The following is a 21,201-nucleotide window of genomic DNA, read 5'->3' on the forward strand; positions in this document are numbered from 1 at the left end:
TATTGTCACCTCCAGGATGAGTAGTCCATGTGCTCTTGGAGGAATTTTGGTAGGCCGACCACTCCTCAGAAGGTTCACCATTGTTCCAAGTACATGGAACATTTAAAAACTGCGTTCTGTGTTTGCTCAGGTTATCTTTGTCTAATATTAAAATTAGTTGCATCTTAAACATTGAAGTGTGACAAATATGCAAAAATAGAAGACATCGGGAACGGGGGCAGATCATTTTTCCCAACACTGTACATTCCAGCCCTTGACAGGTGCTTCCCATTGGTATGTACAGAATGGGGTCTCTGGCCTTACAAAAGCTACTTAAGAAGCGTATGGAAAAAACAAGTAGCATTAGGGATTTCTATAAGCGTTTTAGTCATGTTTGTTTATGTTTTGAGCATTTTTCTCACAGATATGGAGTGTGCCAGCGACTTGAGAGATACTCAATGGTAATCAGAGAGCTGCCGGTAGCTTGAGAGTCATCTGTTAGAGACCCAAAACTGGGGTTACCAGCGTTTCCCATTATGGAAAATGCATTCTGTAGGGTTGCACAGAAGCAATTGGAGAATTGTTTAAATATCTATACTATGCAAGTTTTTTAAATGCTGCTTCAAAGATGACTTGCTCCAGAACCCCCAAAATGTAGTTTTTTTTAAAAATTTGTTCATACCGAAACAAGGAGCTATTTTGTGAGCACAATGGTTTTTAGAATGACCGTAAACAGATTGCGAGTATTTGGAACACAAACACAAAATGGTCTATTCACTAAAGGGTGAAACGTCTTCAAAGTCTACTTACCCGTTGAACTATACATTATACTGGGCCAGCTTGGCAAAGGCTGCCACTGTTGGCCCTTCATAATGTATAGGGCCGAGAAGAAGGGGTTGACACACTACTCACCTGCAAACTCTCCTTTTAGTGAATAAACCCCAACGTGCTAAATGTGGAAAAAAGCTGCTACAGCGATTGCTCTATATATTAAGAATTTTTTACAGTGTTGCTTTTAATAAATATGGTTAATATTCTTTTTCATTTATGTATAGAGAGTAATATAAATGATATTCATATCAAAAACTGTTATTATGCCTCCTCCAGCTCAAACTAATGGAACGTGATTAGATACTCTCAGTATTAAACTTGTCACTTCGCCCTAAATGCTTTCACTTCTTGGGATATGTTCTTTTTAAGTTATTTATACCCAAATAGCAGTTATGTGATTAGGAGTGTTTCTTAAAGATGTCTGGATTTCTGTGAGGATTTTTTTAAGTTATTCTTTATTCAGGTGCCCTGCTGCCTTTTTGATCCCCATCTTGTCAACCATCTCCGTATTGTCAGGGCGGCCTTATGTTTCAGAAGATGGAAGATAAAAGATCTATTAAGCACAACATCCAGGTTACAACAGTAGTTGTAGAGCAGAATGATTATATTGTTTAGTAGGTGGAACAGTACCTTAAATTCCACCCAAAGAGAATGAAATGTATTGGAAAGACTATCGTACTGTTTCCATGTAATTGATGAATGACATGGGCTCCTGTGGACCCTTAATGAAAATTCCCCCCCTGCTTTATGGAATAATATATATATTGAGAAGGTGTTGACCTGTCTTAGCTACTGTGTTTATACTCACAGAGGGGCATTAACTCATTAACTACAGTGGTCCCAATAACGTCCTAGGTGTGATGAAGTAACTGATTCCTTTGGTGGCGCCCAACCAACCACCAGGTTGCTAAAAGTGTTCAAGACAAGATGGCCGATGCATAGACAACTTCCTGAAGGATTGAGTTACGCGGGACAGATTAATCTTTAGTTAATGAATATTAACTATCCTGTAGCCGACAGGAGAACATTTTAAGATAAAAAGTTAATCAGATTTCTCTCCGGTAATAGGATGTCATTCTGTTTTGCTGGGTATTGTAGTCTGCGGTAGCTGGAGGAACATTTTGATGGCAGCGGTTCTATCAAGTATAAGGAAACTCCAAATGGCTTTTCTAAGTCACGGCAAACATTCGCACAAACCTTGATAAATGTTTACGGAAACACTGGAGACCTAACCACTAATCAGAGCTACAAACCCTCTGAACGTTGTGATACGCGGCTGGCTAGAGCGATTTGTATGATTTAATTTAGGTGCTTACTGCATAATATGCGATCTATGGATTGACCTAAGGGTGACATGATGTATTTAACCCTTGGAGGATTGTGACCTTTGCTGCACACCGTTACCACATTTACATGTCAGTGATGCTACCATTAGAAGGCCAGCTATTCGTTGAGATCTATTCGCTAATAGGAGAGTTGGTACGAGAGCTGTGGTTTTAACTCCTTCCCTTCAATACTCATAATGACGGGCCAACACCAGCAGCTTTCTCCAGCTAGAATGGCTGAGCTGGCCCTGCACAATGCATATTTTAATGCATTGGAGAACTTTCATTGATTTAACTATATATTGTACAGGGCCGTCCAAGCAGTCCTCTTCAACCACCAACTAGATTGCAAGCTCACGAGAGCTCCTTTTGTAACAGTTTGTTACTGTGTGTGACCTTGAATTATTCCACTGATTGTAACCGCGCTACGGAATCTGCTGGCGCTATATAAACTAATGTAATGAAATAGCGAGCCAAATGCTTCCTACAGCAGAAGCTCACTGGGCATGGGCCCTGATAATGTATGAGAGCAGAAACACCTCTTTCCTGCTGACTCTCCCTTTAGTGAATAGATCCAATCTGTTTATTGTCATTTCTTGGTTTTGAATCTGTCTACAACAGCATTTACTGCATAGCACCAGCGAAGCTGGACACTCGCATTTCTCTTGCTACCATGCGTACAAGCGGACTTCTTTGCGACATTAGAATTAGGACCATTTTCAATATAAGACTTATAAACGGTAAAAAATGGAATGCAATGTTATTTGACTTTTTTATATGTTGGCCACTTTTTTTATGGCTTCTGTTTTTGTGCATGGAGTAGCGATGAATAATGATGGTCCACAGCATAAGAAGTGAATACATTTCAGCACAAGCTGCAAAATCAATGAAGCTTGTGAATCAGAGATAACAATCAATCCATTATCACCTGATATTATAATTTTAAAATAAGAAACAAAATATAATGTCTTTATTCTTGTGTCATACAATAATCTATACGGCTGCACTTTTAATGGTTTCAGAGTATATTACAGACTGACTTAACAAGTAACATTTCAAGGTTGTGGGCAAGTTTCGTGGCTCTCGGTAAGCGTTGATGCTGATAAGCGTGGCATCTTGGTCCTTAAATCATATCTACTATTTATCTGATTCCCTTTGGTGCTTTAGAAATATGTCTGATTAATGAAAGAATATAAAATGAATTATGCGCTTCATCACTTTTATACGAGTAAAGGTTTTCCGACAAATGTTAACCCTGAATGAGCTAAGGATGGATGAGCATGGTGGGAGTTAAACACTGCCGCAATCAGATTGCAGCCAGAGGATGCTTATGCATTGTACTTTGTAAAGGAAAAGAGATTGAAGTGTAATAATGCATGTATTTTTCTACAGAAATAAATTCAAATGAAATCTAACTAAAAAAGCCTGTTGACATTTACTCTGTGTTTTCACAATGGAAGAAGATTTGTACGGGAACAATGAAGACAACATGGTTAATTAAAAGTTAGCAATCATATATGTCATATGAAACCAGCTGGGAGCTCAGGCGCTCCAGATACAGTACCGTGTGGAGAATGGTTGGAATCAGGAGCCCTGGATGCAGCACTGTATGGAGTATGGGTGAGAGTCAGGAGCTCTTGGTACAAGACTGGATGGAAAATAGATGGGAATCAGCAGTTGTTGATATCGGACTGTACGGAGGTAGGCTGGAAATCAGATGCTCTGGATACAGGACTATTTCTAGACATGCAGGAAATCAGGAATTCTGGATACATGTCTATGTGGAGACAGGAGATAGGAATCAGGAGTTCTGTATGGGGCATGCTGGGATTCAGGCGCTCTGCATACAGGTCTGCACGGAGACTTGGTTGGATGCAGCTTGACAAATCCCAGAATCCAGGTAGCCATGGTTCCTAAAACTTGATTTACAGCACCTAACTTTTGTACTATCTTCTATTAATTATTATGAATGTAACCCTCCTTGACTCCTAAGATTTTATATCTGGCTCCTGTTGTTTGTACAGATTTGGAGCTCTGGCTGCTAGACAGTATGGTGGCTAGTTAGGAATCAGGAGCTCTGGATTCAGGACTGTATGGAGGCCAAGGGAGGTTTGCAATGAAGGCAATTACGTTATATACTGCTAATTTAAGTCATTTTGTGTTAACTTGCCAATCAACATCTGGCCCTCAGGTCTAGAGTGACATGATGTTTACCTATTTCACAATGACTGGATTCTTTCTGAGTTTTCTATTCAGCAAATGTTACAGGACAGGATCTTTCTTCTGCCAAATGGGCTTTATTATTTTTAGGGGGTTGGCATGAGGAGCTGATGGATACAGCAGAATGGGAGCTCTGTCTGAGAGTCAGACAAACACAAGATAGAACTATGCCCTGATCAAACTCTATGCTGAAATTGTTGGCTGAAAATTTTAACCCAGTGAAACAGAACAGGGTACCACGCGTTGGTCCCAAATACCCTCAGCAGAGGAGGTTTTCAGGATCTCCTGAGACGAGCTCTGTTGGGTCATTCGGTGTCTCTGTTGATGCGGCACTGTTGATGGTATTGGAGGACCACTGCCGAAAAATTGCACAGTAAGATGGTAATTGTTCAGTTTAAGAGAAATAAGTCATTTCGAGCCAAAGAGTGCATTACAGAAAAACGCTCGTATGAACTTTAAAACTATTTATAGCTTATTATATTTCCATTTTGTCAGCTTAATGTAAATAAAATACATAGAGATTAAAAAAAGATTGATTTTTAGTGGAATGCTTCCCTTTATGAGTAATAAGGTTTAAATTCATCTGTAGACACGGTTAAGGCGTAGTTGCATAGAAGTGCAATACATATCCTGTTCTTACCTATTTGTACGGAACTGGAAAACCAATCGGATTTTTTATGGAAGGTGCTGAATTATTTCCTGCCATGTATGTATAATTAGGTTCTTTGAATAAAAATTTAATGAACACACTTTTTCAATTCCGATGGAAATTAGACTGAAGGCAGCCAGTAACAGTCACTTAAATACCATACAGTGGGACCGTTTTTTTTTGTTACCAAATGTTCCCGTAAGAAACCTAATGATTTGAACCAGACCTCAGTACTTTTCATGGTCAGAGCTGTGCTTCTAACTGGGTTTATGTGAGTCACAACTAAAAAGCCACAATCGTATGGCCTTCACATGACCCACTCACTATAATTTCACATGCGCTTGGCTAAACACCGAGTTGTAGAGGAGGTGAACCATTTCTTCTGATCTCGTAAACTATGCATTATAAATGGCATGCTAAAGAATAAAAGTCAATGAATAAATTTATATTAGTATCACTAATATGGATGAATACTACATTCATTCTTACACCAGGAACCCAGAGTTCATAGATTTCATCTCTAGACCAAAGGATGAACAGTCGAGGTTGTCCTACTGAGCAATGTGACAGGGCTGTAGAAGAATGGATCATTTCTTTAAAATTGTTTACCCTAAATCATAAATTAATTTTATACCTGCATATACAGAAAGGTGATGCTTACAATAAAAAAAGGGAATATTTTTAGACCCAATGTTGCGTCTGGTAAGACCAAAGGTGCACATCACCTAATATGTACATACCATTGAAGCCCCGAGCATTGAAGAACTTGGTTGTTGAGTGGCCAGCATGCAAATCTAGGTATATAAATGCCTTTAAAAAATCAAGGGGAAACACCCACTTTGCAGCTGCACCTGCAACTTTAGAGGTATTCACCTCCATGGAGGTTGACAAATGAGTTAAACATTTCACCTGCCCAATTTATCTATGCTTTATGAAGGATCAACTACATTGAGCTGCTTCTATGGAAATTGCTGAACGGGCTCTGCATATTGCACCCCCTGCAATGGTTCAAAGGGACTGGCCTTTTACAATATAGTGCGAGGTCATGAAGTTGATACATTTAGCTATGATGCAAATTCACTATTGTCTTTCTTGTGGATCCACTTCTAAAAATTGTGTTCAATGCGCAACAAAAGTTTAAGGCACAGACATCTTTAAAGCAGTTTAGTGAACAAAAGATTTTATTTTCAACACTACAAAAATACTGCTAGTGTATATGCACAACATCATAAATATATTTTAAATAGTATTCATTGAAAGTTACAAAACTATTTATTTAAGAAGGTGTAACATACTGTACAGTATACATACAGGGAGATGTTGGTTCTTGTGTTTGCTTAAAAACCGCAGGATCACACAAAACGCGCAAATGTTTTGGCTGCTTTTTTTATGTATTATGTATTATCTATGATATCACGGGCCAGCTATTTATGTAATAAAACCCGTGTGTGATGATATTAGCTCAGAATGTAAAATTATTACCTGAAGCAACAGCGAGCAAGAATATTGCAATATTGGTCCCAGAGGCACCATCTTCGGAAGTCTGTGATAACTTTTAGCAGGTTGTCATTTTATAGGCTTTGATATAATGTTACACAAGTTTTAAAGACCTTTGAGTTAAGTCTGAAGAAGGAACCTCTGAGCTCTCAAGAACTACTGCAACTCGTATTGCGTTGGTCCACTAAAAGACATCACAAACTATCCGAAGCTTTAAGTTGAATAGCATGATTGAAGTATTGCAGACCAAAGTTAGTTCCAGCTAAATGGAATCTATTTTGAACAATTTTAGTTGATCAATATTTTCTTATTAGTATCGCAACTGATAATCTACAAAAAAAAAACTTTGGCTTTACTGTTGAAATGAAAAGGTAGTCCATTATTGCATATTTTATTAAATGCAATGATGACATATGTTTTATAATATGATTAAAAGTGAGAAGAGAATGCTAAGGATTATTTGCTTAACGTACCAGACTGTTCAAAGAATGCTCTGGCTAAGTGGAACAGCAACTTTAAACCTGCTTTCTGTTATAATTGATCCTTTGTCTGGTTGATAGTAGCAGGTACTTGGCCATTTGCGTGTCTGTGATAAGCTGGTTAGGAACGCGATGAGATGCTAGTCCTGACGGAGGTTCCGGATGTTTCCCTCTGTCTCTCTTTAGCAAGCTCCATCTCAATTTTGGCGTTGATTTTCTCCCAGTCTACCTCAACCTGCGCAACAGACATAAAGCAATCAATCAGACAATTCCTTAAAAGAAACATCTTACCTAATCGCTGGTATATGTGGCAGGACAGAAACGAATAACTGGCGCATGAACACAGCTCTTATCTTAACCGTGTTTATTCAAATTACCCGTCGCTTGAACCTTCTTGTTATAAATCAATGGAAATGTTTTGCTGTAAGAGTTTATCTCGGCTAAACTCCCAAAACTCCCTTTTTCCGCAGTCTTCATTTACAAAGGCTACAAAAAAGGTCCTTAAAGGGAAGAAACACTAGCGTGGAGGAAAAATAATGCCGAGATGAGGAAATTAAGATTGCTGCTCCCACTGTATGCGCATAAAGTGGGTTTCTGATACATAGATATGGCTTTAATCTCTAATCTCCATTACACTGGTTTATTTAGTGGACTGGCAGCAAAAAGCAGGGTTTGTGAAATTTAAGATCTACTTTAACTACTTAAATCTGCAAAAGGCAAAAAAATAGACCAATAGCACCCATGCTTTCTCCAACATGCCTGCTTTTTTTGCCGGTGACATTGTGACATTTTATTTATCATTTAATTACACTTGCATTGGGATTTTTGTAATAGGTATATTTTGGCTGATATTTTTGCATTTTGGACCTATTTATATGGCGTACAGCAACAATATATATATATATATAATGTAATAATTTACATAGATATTGTCTTATTATAGTTAGAATAATAATATATATAAATACTAAGTTTTATTATTTGTAAAAGTTACTGTAGTCTTTACATATTGTTTTCCTAATCAAGAAAGATATATACACTCGAATAGTTAATCCTCTACATTATGTTTAAAATAAAGCCTTGCTTTTTACACGCATATGAACAAAAACATAGAATAAACATAGAAAGGGTAAAGGATGTATAAAAAGTAAAGTAAATCTGTATTTGTGTATTCAGAATGGATGTAAAGTGATGTAATGGACAGTTAGGAGAGAACGCCCCAGGGAGATGCGTCTTGGCGACATGAGGGAGGACTTCTGGAAAGTGAATAGTTAGCAAATCGTTACCGCATTCAGCACATTGAGCTGAGCATGCATCAAACTGATATCTTCGAGAAGGACTCTGGAGAGGAATGGAGACTTTATTACAGATGTAAGATTAGAACAGTATGAATGTGAGAAGTACAAACGGATAGAACGAAAGCACTCTGAAGGGCACGGGAAGACAATCAAACATGACTTGATGAGAAGGAACAATGATGTGGAGCCGAGATAAAGATAGCAGTGTGTGGAGACCACAGCAAATGGGCATTAAAATGGCATAAATGCCGTCATTCATCGGATTTACATTCATTATGGGTTCTGCAGTTAACGGCAGGGCAGGGCATATTAGGGTAAAGGTAAAATAATAATAATAATAATTTAATGCAGATAGATCGAATTAATTGTTAGAAACTTAGTATTAGATTTATGATGTCCCCTTTTCCTAGTTTTTGCCAGGACTCTACAAAGCGATCATCAAACACTATGCACCTCTTGGCAACTATTGGCTTTCTCTTAAATATTAAGAATAATGCAATCCATGACCACAAGATTGGTATTCTGATACATACACTGTGTGTATCTCTGCTATCAGGCCATGAATTAGTGAACATTTTCCTTTGTCAGAACAAATGAGGTTGCATTTATCATTTGCAGCATATATCGAAACTTTTTCCTACGTGACTGGGCAGTATTACCTAGATATATAATGCCTTTATATACACGGTATATATATATATATATATATTAATCCGGGCTGTGTGTAAATTGCCATACAGGAACATGCATACAGCGTACAGCTATGCATTTGCCATAAAGTGTATTATATTGCACATAGCCAAAGAATAACGAAACTGGTTGTGCATGCCCTTGATACTAAAATAAAATGTTAATAGATGAAAATGTTTGGTCCTTAGTGACTGAAGCTTTTGGTTTTTGTGGCCACTGTGGATCCAAATAAATGGTCACTGATAAGAAATGCACAAATAGGAACACGGTAATTGATTCTGAAATAGAAGTTGGGTTCCAGCAGCATTACCAGCCGAGGCTTTTATTCACCACAGGATAAAACAGTAATCGTGCAGTGACTGCGTAACGGACATACTTGCGGTGCCTGATTTCTACCCGTACTACTGTTTAGGGAAATGGTCAATCCTCACAAATTGGACCCTTGCTCTTTAACCAATAGAGCATATTGGTTAAAGAGCAATTCATCCTTTTTGTTTGGTGAAGCCCATCTGGAACTCCTTTAGCATTATATAAACTTTCTATTTGGAAAAATAACTAAGTTAAATGAATAGCATACTGCCTATATTATCTATTTCAGTTTTCCATGCTTTTAATATTTTTTCTTTTTCTTTTTTGAAGGGGAAGAAACTATTTTTCTCTGTGGTTCCTTTGATCTCTCCTGTGCTGGTCACACTGTGATCAGAAAGCAGGGCTCCATGGGCCTGAAATGCTGATTGCAATGTGTGCCATCAGCCAGCAGGACCAATCAGAGATCCCAGCAGGCCCCAGATAGAATCTGCTGGGTCTCTCCTCCAAAGACCTTCCAGTAGGAGTCAGCATTCACACCTACTGGAAGGGAAAGCCTGATCACACATTCTTATTATCAGTGATTGTACACGCAGGGGTCATCAGAAAACCAGCAATGCTCTCAGGGGAGTCCAGGCTGATCTCCATGCAGCAAAAAAGTCAGGGTGTACAGGTACCCCCTAAGGAGCATCTTTCAATCCTTTTTATGGATGTACCCGTCCGTCTAAGGGCACCAAGGGGTTAAAATGTAATTTTGCAGGTCGCTTATCCAGCTTGATAGCAAGGATAAAATTGGCAAGTCCACGCAGTTACTTACGCCTTCCGCATATTGCAGGAAATGCTCGTTGCCTTCTTTCTTGCTAAAGTCGTTCAGATACTTCTGTCGATAAGCCAAAACAGTATCGACATGCGTCTTGTGTTTCACGGCTAACTCCAGTGCTCTGAAAGAAATGCATAAAGTGTCCTTTTTTTAGCCAACAAAAATTGCCACATTTGTTTTATTTATTTGTAGCCATTACAGTAATAACTCCTTAAATTCAATGTTGCAATTCGGAGACTCAGAATAACACTGCTACGGCTTGGGAAACTTGATTCAAGATGCATCCATTCAAACAGGCATTTCAAGCAATCAGACTCCTGATTGTGGCCTTAATCCCTAAAGTTTGAAATTCTTGGCACTTAATATGCAAAAACTCATCACGTTATTGCCTAAAGTTTATGCAATTAAACGCAAACCTTTTTGCACATTAATGGTTTAGTACAGCAATAGAAAATGCAGATTAAACTGGGAAATGGGAGAATGGAAACCAAGCTGAATCAAGTAAAATGAGCAAACAGACCTAAAGTGAACCAGTGAAGAAACTCTGGAAAGCCAAAATCAATATAATGGACACTGCCCTTTTATCCTCTCTTGAGCCTGCACGGCTGTCCTTGAAATCTGCAGCTTTGGTTTAACCCGTTATACTCAAAATATTAATGAGGAAATGTAACGAAGTCTTTGTTTAAATAACACGGCTGTAAGGTTACCTCTCCCAGTTGAAGGAGTCAATGTTGAGCTGTATGGCTTGGTATATGAGACCGGCCTGTAGGAGAATGGCTTCAGCATCTTGGAAGTTCCCACTGAACAGCTGGATGTGAGCCAACCTCGACTCTTTCGACGGCTTATCGTTGATTGAATTTATGTACTGAACTTTATCAATCTGTAAAATAAAAGACACTGCAGAAAACAGAAAAGCACATCAAGATAAAACTGGTATTTAAGGAGTAATTATGCATGTCTCCGTACCTTGCCAATTGCTGCGTATGCTACTTCTGCTGTCGTCATCTCCTTAGCTGCAATAGCCATGGCAGCTAGACAAGACCACATACTCTGCTCCTGAAAGTATTCAGGCAAATAGAAAAAGTTAACCCCTCGGACAGTACATAGAGATTGCACCAACATCAAACAGATCCATTTCTTGAAAGGAGTTAGAACTGGCAAAAATATGAATTGATTCCCAATACTGCTTAGATTTAGTTTTTGCGTCCGCTTTAGTGTGACAGCAACAATAAGAACCAAAGACTGCAAACTATGAATGATGTTCGGATGCATGGGTGGTGGGATGTGACACAGTGAGTATTGAAGAAACTACTGTAAAAATACATAAATGGGCTGGAAAGCAACTACTTCTTCATTTATTTATACAGTGCTAATTTTTTTTAATGGGTGAGGTATGACATACTGAAAGGACACCGCAACCGAAGATCAATATGTGTTTTCTTCATGGTTGTGCTCCACTGCTTCCAAAATATTCCACAAAATAATGCAAAGGGGGGGGGGGGGCAGCAATAAATAACATAAAACAAATGCATTCACCATATCATCACAAAGACACAGTTGAGAGGGAGAAGAGACTAAAGCAACTTGTGGACCAAAGGAATGCCTACACAGTGTTGTAGTGAATAAAGTCGCTGACACACATTATATGGGTTGGTGTTCCCTCTTTCTCCCATTAATCGTAAATAAAATGGTCCTACTTTCAAGCTCACAATGTACAGATGCATTCCATTAAAAAGATGTCTCATGAGAAAAACCCAATTACCGTATTTCAATGCACATACTTTTGTTATAAAATACATTGAGTCGGCTTGTATTTAGATAGTGAAAAGCACAAATGATTACAGCATTGAACCTGCTGCCAAGATAGGAATACAGAATGTGCTCATTTTGTCTTGTTCGGATATTTCGGATTTACAGGCTAGTCCATGGCCTCGGAGAGACCCAAGACCCATTCCCTTTAAAATGACTCTGCCGAGTACTATCAGCAGTGAGAATACGAAATGACTCTGGTAACTAATCTTCTGGACAGCGCATCCTCAAACTTAGTATAAAGCTATTTAAGTAAAAAATGGTCCCATGCACAAAGTTAAACAAAAGAGCTCACATCAGTCAATACTCTATTTATTAGTGTTGCTGTATAACGTCAAACATGAATACACACAAGAGAAGTAAGTTGTTGAAGGGAACAACAGTGGTAGTTTTAAGCCTATTGTGTTTTTATTAAGAGTATTAATCTCATATTTTACAGTAGCCTCCAAAAAAATGGATAGCAGGTAACACAACTGTGTGTGTCTAGGAAACCTTCTAAACAACGTGTTTAACACCTGAGGGACATACTAAGGCACTCGATGTGTTGTCTAGCCATTCTCCTCTGACCTCTCTCAGAAATCCCAGGTCAGCTGTGTCTAAAACCCTGGGACACCTCATCTGGTACCAACAATCATACCACGATCAAAGTCACTTGATGTCTTCACTATGTGATAGCGAGCAGGTGTGACCACAGAGTATTCATGATTTAATAAGACCTTTACTTATAATGATGTATTTACCTTGACAAAACGACATAGCCTTAGTGCATCATCCCACTTGGAAGAATTGACATAGTCATGAAGAATTGATGGGTAGGGGGGGATAGTGATGTGTACAAGCGAGCCATCACTTCTTCTGATTGTTACCCTGTTACCAATAAAACTCACAATATGGGGAGTTTTGCTGTACTCGCTGAAAAAGAAAGAAAGAATACAATTTTAAAATGCAAAAACACCTACAAAAAGTTTACAGGAATATTTATTGCACATATTTGTAAACTGCTTTATCTCCTCTGTTTCTGGACTTGCTTAATTGTTCTCTGGTGATCTAGTATGGCGTTTTCACGAGGGTACACATGACGACACTCTCACAGTCCAGCTAGCTAGCAGTGCACACGAAGGATACACTATGCACCAGAGCATCAGCGACATTCAGTGTGTCACCCAGGGTGCTCAGCACTCGCCGCTCCACAACATCAGCACACACTGCCACGCAGACCGAGCGCAATGCTCTGCAGCGGATGCACATATACCTGCGAGTCCGTGACGCAGTGGCAGGACTGGAGGTCACCATCTGGAGGCAAGGGTGTAATATTACCTCAGAGCCCCCGACTTCACCAAGCAACATGTCCCACAGTGTCACCTTTCCCCCTAAACAGCTTGTCTGTGCCATCTGTGCCCAAAAACAGTTGCCAGTGCCCCTAAGCAGCTTATTTGTCCCCAAATAGCATGTCAGTGCCCCAAGTTGTTTGTGCCATCTTTGTCCCAAATCAGCTTCTCATAGCACAGGAAAGCTGAAGGCATGCTTGTCAGTGACCCTAAACAGCATGTCTGTGCCATTTTTGGCAAAGTTTGTCAGTCCCCCACACAGCTTGTCTGTGACATCTTTGCCATCAAACAGCTTGTCAGTGTCCAAACAGTCTACACAAACAGCCTGCCTATGGTGCTGTTTACACCACTTACCTGCAGGAGTGGTGTGTCTCTTTTCCTGCATACAGACTGCTTAAGCATGCAGGAAGAAGATGTGATGTCACTTCCTGCCGCTGGTTTAGCGTGCAGGGAGAGAGTGCGAGAGATCATCTGATAGGGGGATCCTTACTCTCTCTGCATCACTAGCTGGTCCTTAAAGAGGCGACCATGATTGTTACGGCCCTGGCTGGAGGTCTGTGTCCCTGATGAGTGGCACCTGAGACAGACCCCCCAAGTATGCCAAAGCACTGGATTTTTGTACCAATAAAAGATACCTAACACATGAACCTCTAGGAGTCATGCTGTATGCTGAACCATGAGTGCTGTTAAAAAATAATTTTTTGCAAAGCGACATTCAAATCACTTGTGGTTGTATGAGAGAAACATGCACACTATACCTTCCATCTTTTTCAAATATTGTTTTTGGTAAGAGCTCTTTGTCCACAAATGCTACATTTGGATAGTACCAAACGGTGAAACGATTATCCTGAGGTCCACAGAGCATGTTAGACACATCATTCCAGGCTACAGTGTGCACCATGGTACCTGACAAATAAACATAAAAGTAAATATAGCTCTTGACAGTTTTTGTACTTTATGGAGTTTCATGAGTTAATGTTAAAAATATTTCACCTTAGGTTGCTTTCAGACAATAAGCATCATGCCACCTTTCTAACTTTAATGCTAATGCTTTTTACAGCTCCACAGCCCTAAACATCCCCCTATTCTGTACTCTCTCTGAATGTACATGCCCTTGTTGCCCCATAACTATATATGCCCCTCTATCTTTATGTTCAGCTCACCTACTGATGTCTAAGTGAATTGCGGCTAACTTAGGGCAAAGGGCATGGCACAACACTTTAAATTGGAACTGTCACAGCATTCGGCATACGCCAAGATGAATGTCCCAGCCTGGAAGACCCAGCATCGCTTGATCAATATCCTGTCCTGAAGTTCACCACCTTCACCTCACCTACACTTACAAAGACTATCTGAACTAATCAACAACACTCACCAATTTAACAACATGGACTAATGGAATAATCATGCAGAGCCCGAGAAAAAGGATAACACATTTACAGAACATACCAATTTTTATTGCACTCTGTTCTTTCCCAAATTTTCTTATAGGAGAGATATACAGATCTCTGTTTTTGTCAACAAATGCAACTTTCCGTTCATTAGCAGGTCCACCGTGGTCTAGTGCGATTTCGACTATTTCAATCTAGAGCAAAAAAGAAAATAATGGAGTAAAATAAAAATTTATGCAGGATTATTTCTGCCAAGCATGAAATGGCTCAAGCCATGCTAATATGAAAACCAATTGGTTTCGGTCTAGGGACAAAAAATGGCCCATCTCTTGCCTCTTAAAATTAATTTCACCTGCCTAAAGATGGTGTTGGGGTTCCTGAAGCTTAATGAGCGTTAAGAGCCATAATTTCTAGAAATTTTTATATTGCTTCCTTAATCCTTAAAATTGAATTGTCTTAATTTTAGTAAATAAAATTAAACTTAAATATAGTAATGTTTTACACGTCACTAATCAGGTGTTACTAAGGTGGTCCCTCAGACACTTTCAGCAACTTTTTTGGAGCAAACATTTATTAATCCATCTATTGATCGGTAATAGAAGGGAATTTTAACCCTTTATCATATTTGTTGAGGCAAGCAGCTGGTATGTACAGATTTTCAACTTTCACAGTTATTTGTTTTTAAACTATAAAGCAACAAGAAATTGTAGAAACTGAAAATAGTAAGGGAACACTTGGCGTAGACAGCCTGCTGACAAAAAGCGAGTTAAAATACATAAAAACTGTACGTAAAGAATTCTGAAAGCTTATTAATGTCTTAAAATTGTGCAAATTGGCTTCCTAGAACTCATTAATATTTCAATTATATATTCTTTTTTCATAAATGTGTGTGGTCCAGCAAAAAAAAAGAAAAAACAGACACAATGCTCCAGTTAACAGGAGTTGACCTTTTCTTCTGCAGTGTGGGACATATTTTTATGTCAAAATGCTACGCTCGATAGTTCATGAACAACTCGGCAAAAAATGGACAAAAGACAAGCCATTCTTTTTAAAACATAATACATTGGAAAAAACTATTGTAAGTATTACCTTATGTGTGAGAGGTTTCCCGTCTCCCAGTGCTTTTCCTGATAATGCATCAAACAAGTAGATAACTGAAATTGAAATACATACATTTTAACTAAAACACAAGTTCTATTTTTGTGTGAATAAATAAAGTGGTGAATAAACATGTTATTAGTTGCGCATTAGAGTTATTCAACCCATATAAAGTGGCTGGATAGCATTAGAGGAGGTCTAAAGAGATAACGTTGACCTGTCTGGCCACTTTTTCATTGGGGTTCTTTTTGAGAAGCATGAAATTCACTAAAAGAAGAGCATGGCTTGATACGACATTCAGGTGAAATAACAGTTATAACACAGTTAATAAACTATAAAAATTACCCAACCACCTAGGAGTAAAAAAAAATATAAATAAATAAATGAGTGAAATCAGGCAATGATGTCTCAACATACACATCATTTTTATTCCCCAAACAGTCGGGACATTGGAAGCCAAGGGCGTTTGATCCAACCATAGGAACAGTGCCAGCCACATGAGTAAGCTATCAGTGAAATAAAATGACGGCATGCTGTTACAGTAATGAACTTACACTTTTCGTCAGCTCGGTCTTTAATGGCAATGGTATCATTGCTCAAAGACACAGTCTGTGCATTGAGATTATCTGCCCTCATTCCTGGAAGCTTTGGTGTGCAGATGAGACGACCTTCATAAGAGTATAAATACAAACTTCCCCCATCCACCAGAAGGAAATGCCTGCAGGAAACAAGGAAGGAAGTGATCACGGTGAAGGTGCATTAGGTGCAGGCCTAGGGGTCGGCCAGACAAGGAACTCCACATTACACATCTCACATACCTCTAAAAAAAGCCACAAACCATGTTACAACGTACAGTATACACCTATGATGTTCTCTACATAGGATAATATATTTCTATGACTTTACTGACCGGAAGTGGAAGCTCAGAGCTTCTTCTAACCCACAAATGTTTAATGAGAACATTAAAACATATCTTCTGTCCACCATAAAAAAAGTAAAGCAATACTTTGACTATTAAAAAGCAGTGTCTTTGAATACCACCACATTTCCTTGTCCCCGTGCAGTGTTGAAGGCTCCCCTCTCATATTTTTTTATTTAATCTATTGGTTGGGCTACGGTATGATGTCATAGGACGCCCTGTGTCAAATGAGCAGTCACTGGTTGCTGACCAGTAATTCAAGTAGACTGTTGCCCCTTCCATACCGGAGTAGCAGGTAATTACTATTTTGAAGGGGAAAAAAACACTAGATGGAAGTTGCTGGATTACTTTAACGTCAATGGTTTTTCACTTCCATTTTTATTTTTTTGAGTCATGACATATCCGATACAATAACTTAGTAACATGGAAACCATGTTTATAGATAGTTTTACAAAGTAACAGGAAATATACTACAGTCTATTCCATGTTATGCAGATTGTCTCAACTGTGTATAGAAGTATCTCTATCCTAGAAAATTGAAACAAAAAATACAGAAATAAATATAAAAAAGGAAATAGCATGAAATGGTATAAAAATTGTATCAGTACTTTATGTGTACAATTATTCTGGTGTTTAGCCCTAGAGTCAGGGATAAGATTGTAAGCTGGTTTGAGAAGGGCCCTCCTCCCCTGTTGTTTCTGTAAGTTAAATTGTTACATACTACATGTTATGCCCTGTCTACCCATTGTACAGCGCTTCAAAATATGATGGCGCTATAAAAAACAATAAATAATAATAAGATATAATCAAGGTTCATTTATTTAGCCAACCCATCCATCTCACTTGAGTTCCTTTCCGTAAGTATGATATAATTTATTATTAGTTATTGACATCACATATCATCAGTTTGGATTCGTGAAGCATTTAGTAATGAATAACACACTGAGATTGCCCTTCAGATATTTGGGACCTCTAGGAAATAACCCCTTCAAGGTGTCCAAGTCTTTGGCAATGAATAGGACAGGACTGATGTCTCTGTTATTATTATTTTTTATTCTTTTATTTATATAGCGCCAACAATTTACGCAACGCTTAATACAATACATAAATTCAAGGGGTACAACAAGACGAGAATTGACAGACTAAGGCAAACCGATACATTAGGTGGAGAGAGCCCTGCTCGCAAGCTTACAATCTTGAGGGATAACCAGATGTTTAATTTCTAATTATTTATTAAAAAAACATGTTTATTAATAGCGTATTGATCACATAATTGCTGAAAAGAGAGAAATACTCCCTTACTAAACAAGTCTTGCACGGTATTTGTGTCTTTGTCCCTCTGGATATTAAAGGAGAAGTCCGGGGTGACACAGGTGAAGACAACGTGAGGTGGTTGGCAAGAAGTGCAAAGCGGTAGGCCTCCTGTGAGGTGGTGTCCACATTAGTGTTTAGGGTGACATTAACACAAGGGAAGGTAATGTACTGTTCTTGGAGAATTGTGGAGGAAAGACTAATTCCACACCAATCCATTACACTTATAAATACCAAAAGGGGGTCTGTTGAAACCGGTAGAATGTCATCCGCAAAAAATGTTTCCGTCCCATCAAGTAAAGGGAAACCTTGGAAGTTCCTCTAATGGTTTTAGTAAATTAGGACATATAGTAAAGGGAACATCGGCAGTCCCGCCGTGTGCCGCTGGCTATGCACAGGGTGGTTATTTAAACCGGGAAGTGACTGAGGGTGGACTCCGCTGTAATTTCAGTCCATGGAGAGTTTTGAATCCAGTGCTTTCATACACACTAGAGCGTAAGGAATGTGGAGAGGAATTCCATTCATTTGTTAGCAAACACTGAGCATATGGCTTATTGAAAGGGATGCCTTAACAGTGCTTCTGATTCAAATTAGCCATGTGCATGTTGGAGTATTCGTTTAACCCCTGCAATGCTCAAAACGCTAGAAATGCCGGAGCTATGTAATATTTTATTGACGGCGCGGTTAGCACATAGTGCAGCCAACGAGAAGTGAACACAGGACTGGCAAAAATTGTTGGCTTAATTTATATACATAAAGGGACAAATATGACACTGATCTAAGAGTCTTATAATAAATCAGTGGGTTAGGATTCAATTTGAGGGGGTATATAAAACTTTAGTTTGGATTTAATCATAAGAATAGGATTTCTGGTTGCAGAAACTGCCTTCGATGTGCTTTTATATTGCTGCTGTATAGGACAGCAAGTTACAAATTCTAGAGACAGCTTCTGATATAGCTTTCTGATATAGCTTTCTGATTTAAGATTCAGTCCAGGGAATCAGGACGTGTGTAATATGCGTAGAACACATATCTATACATATACACTAACTGTAAGTTTATCAGGCCACTGTACCCCTTGTTTCTGCTACATAAATCAATACATAATAACATAGTAGGCCATGACTAGCCAAACAAACACTATTCCAGAGAGATGCATTGAAGTAAGAACGTGAAGAAAGTGAAGAAAGTGTGCTTGCCTCATGAACCCCTTTCTTTCGCTGTAACTCCTAGTAGAAGGGTTCGGGACTGAAGTTTGTTTTACACAAAACATGATTTTTGTTTTGGATGCCCCCGTACAGGCATAATTAGACTTTTTACATTTGTGTCCCTCATTTACAAATTCACCCCCCCCAAAAAATATAAAAAGAAAGCCGAAGATATTGAGTACAAATTGTAATAAAATGTTCCTGGATAAAACGTAAGATACTTTACCTTTCACATTGTAGAATTAAGGTAACAGCTGCGTCTTTGAGGTCAAAAATCAAAGGTGTATTCCAGTTCTTTGTACTGCAGCAGAACAAAAGGTCAGGTTAATAATTTCACACAAACATTACTTTTTGCCATTTATGATCGCTTTCTCCCCCTCAATCTCCTAATTATATATATATATATATATATATATATATATATATATGTATGTATGTATGTATGTATGTATGTATGTGCTATATAAAAATGGCAAGGCTTATCATCAACCCCAGGTTTGTGCTTCTGATCGACCGTGTCCCGCCAAGCAATGATAATGCTATAACATGTCCACCGTTATTGCTTTTAATGCTTTATTTAGTTGTTGGGAAGCTCCTACAGTATCTGTGCTAACTGGCATCTATAGTATAGATGTGAAGCTGGATGCAACAAAAGTAAATATCTGAAATGACTTGGGATGGGGTGGTGGATATAATACGGTATTATATTTCATCATAGATGAACTTTAGAAAGCACACTCCAAGTTTCCACTCCAAGTTTCTTTCCAAACTAAAGGCTTTGAAGGCGTCTCGGTCTTGATTGTTACTAGAAACTCCTAGTATTAAGCATGATTAATTAAATTAGCACTGTCATTTTTATTTAAGATGTGTATTTAACAAAGATTTAACGTGGTATAAATCAAGCCAAGGAATGGCTGCTGCCGGACTTATATCTTTTAAATAGCTATTACGGGGAACAAACGAAAACAAAAGTACGTTTATCTCACAGCTATACCCGAACGTGGAATTCCAAATCAATTTAAAAGCACCCAGATCATGAAGTTATAACAACAAAGCTGGAACTCTGCAAAATAGGTGACTTTACTTCGAACGAAAAGCTACAAAAACAATTACTTGAAAGGTTTTTCTTGGCACCGGTGCAGATGTTTTGATTCTTCGACTTTTCAGCACTACAGAGTGGATTAGCTGTAATATTACCACCTGCTTCCTATGGCAGTATTTTAACAAAAAAGGAGCAGGGTTTTGTATTGTGGGGCATTAAAAGACCTTCGTCCTGAACATGACGGAAAAGCGATGAATATAAGGAAACACAACACGGATACGCAGCCTACTTACCTAAACACGTAACATTGTAGTGAGGTGGAAACGACTAAATGTCCGTAGTTCAAAGAAGCTTTAATTACTCGGTCACGGAACTCCAGTAAATCTACGGCGTCGTTAATTACGTTGCGTACCTGGCAAAGAAAACGCTGTCAAGCTTTCATCTTGGCTCACATCGGCATATTTTCCCTATATCTTTCCAATTATTTCCTCTAACCACATATTTTAATTGGAGAGCATCCAAAAAGTAGCATTGCTCCAATACGGGCGCTGACAAATGTTTGTAGAATTTAGAAAGCAGGCAGACATAGTTAAAGACACTGGGATTTCTTCTGGGAAACCGGGTAGGGTTCTATACAAAATACTCAGATGTTTGGTCCCGACAGTAATCACTTGAAGAGTTATAACTGGCAAGCTCCTAGGATCTCTCAGAGATACAGTTAGAACAACGATGTCCGGTTGGGACATACAGGCATTGTTGTGGATCCGAATGAAACATTTCAGCAAATTCTTATCAATCAAATCAAAGCACAGACCTTCATTAATTTTTTACCTCCCTGGGTTGGTCAGGGTCAGTCAGAGGATGTCCTCAACTGACCCACTGCTTGCAAAGGGGAGACAATGGGGAAGCAACCTGGGGCAGTACTCGAAAATCAGGACTGTTCTGTGAAAACCATGCTTTATGATATTCTTAAAAGGAAAGGTTTGCCTGGAGGTTTCAAG

At 38.7% G+C, this 21,201-nt stretch overlaps 1 protein-coding gene across 1 annotated transcript in view; it reads right to left on the reverse strand.

Annotated features, from left to right (window-relative positions):
- Positions 1 to 7,101: 7,101 nt before the first annotated feature.
- Positions 7,102 to 21,201, reverse strand: part of LOC149300366 (intraflagellar transport protein 80 homolog) — a 38,339-nt gene continuing 24,239 nt past the window's right edge. Inside the window, exons 9-19 of the mRNA XM_089485317.1 lie at positions 20,494 to 20,612; positions 19,385 to 19,459; positions 16,275 to 16,438; positions 15,712 to 15,776; positions 14,681 to 14,816; positions 13,990 to 14,137; positions 12,644 to 12,815; positions 11,061 to 11,150; positions 10,802 to 10,974; positions 10,092 to 10,215; positions 7,102 to 7,215 (exon numbers count right to left, since the gene is read on the reverse strand). Coding sequence (XP_089341443.1) covers positions 7,102 to 7,215; positions 10,092 to 10,215; positions 10,802 to 10,974; positions 11,061 to 11,150; positions 12,644 to 12,815; positions 13,990 to 14,137; positions 14,681 to 14,816; positions 15,712 to 15,776; positions 16,275 to 16,438; positions 19,385 to 19,459; positions 20,494 to 20,612 — 1,380 coding nt within the window. The remainder of the gene's footprint in view (positions 7,216 to 10,091; positions 10,216 to 10,801; positions 10,975 to 11,060; positions 11,151 to 12,643; positions 12,816 to 13,989; positions 14,138 to 14,680; positions 14,817 to 15,711; positions 15,777 to 16,274; positions 16,439 to 19,384; positions 19,460 to 20,493; positions 20,613 to 21,201) is intronic.

Source organism: Sceloporus occidentalis, unplaced genomic scaffold (assembly GCF_023333645.1).
Source record: "Sceloporus occidentalis isolate IW3139 unplaced genomic scaffold, rSceOcc1.0.p SCAF_25, whole genome shotgun sequence".
Taxonomy (NCBI): Eukaryota; Metazoa; Chordata; class Lepidosauria; order Squamata; family Phrynosomatidae; genus Sceloporus; species Sceloporus occidentalis.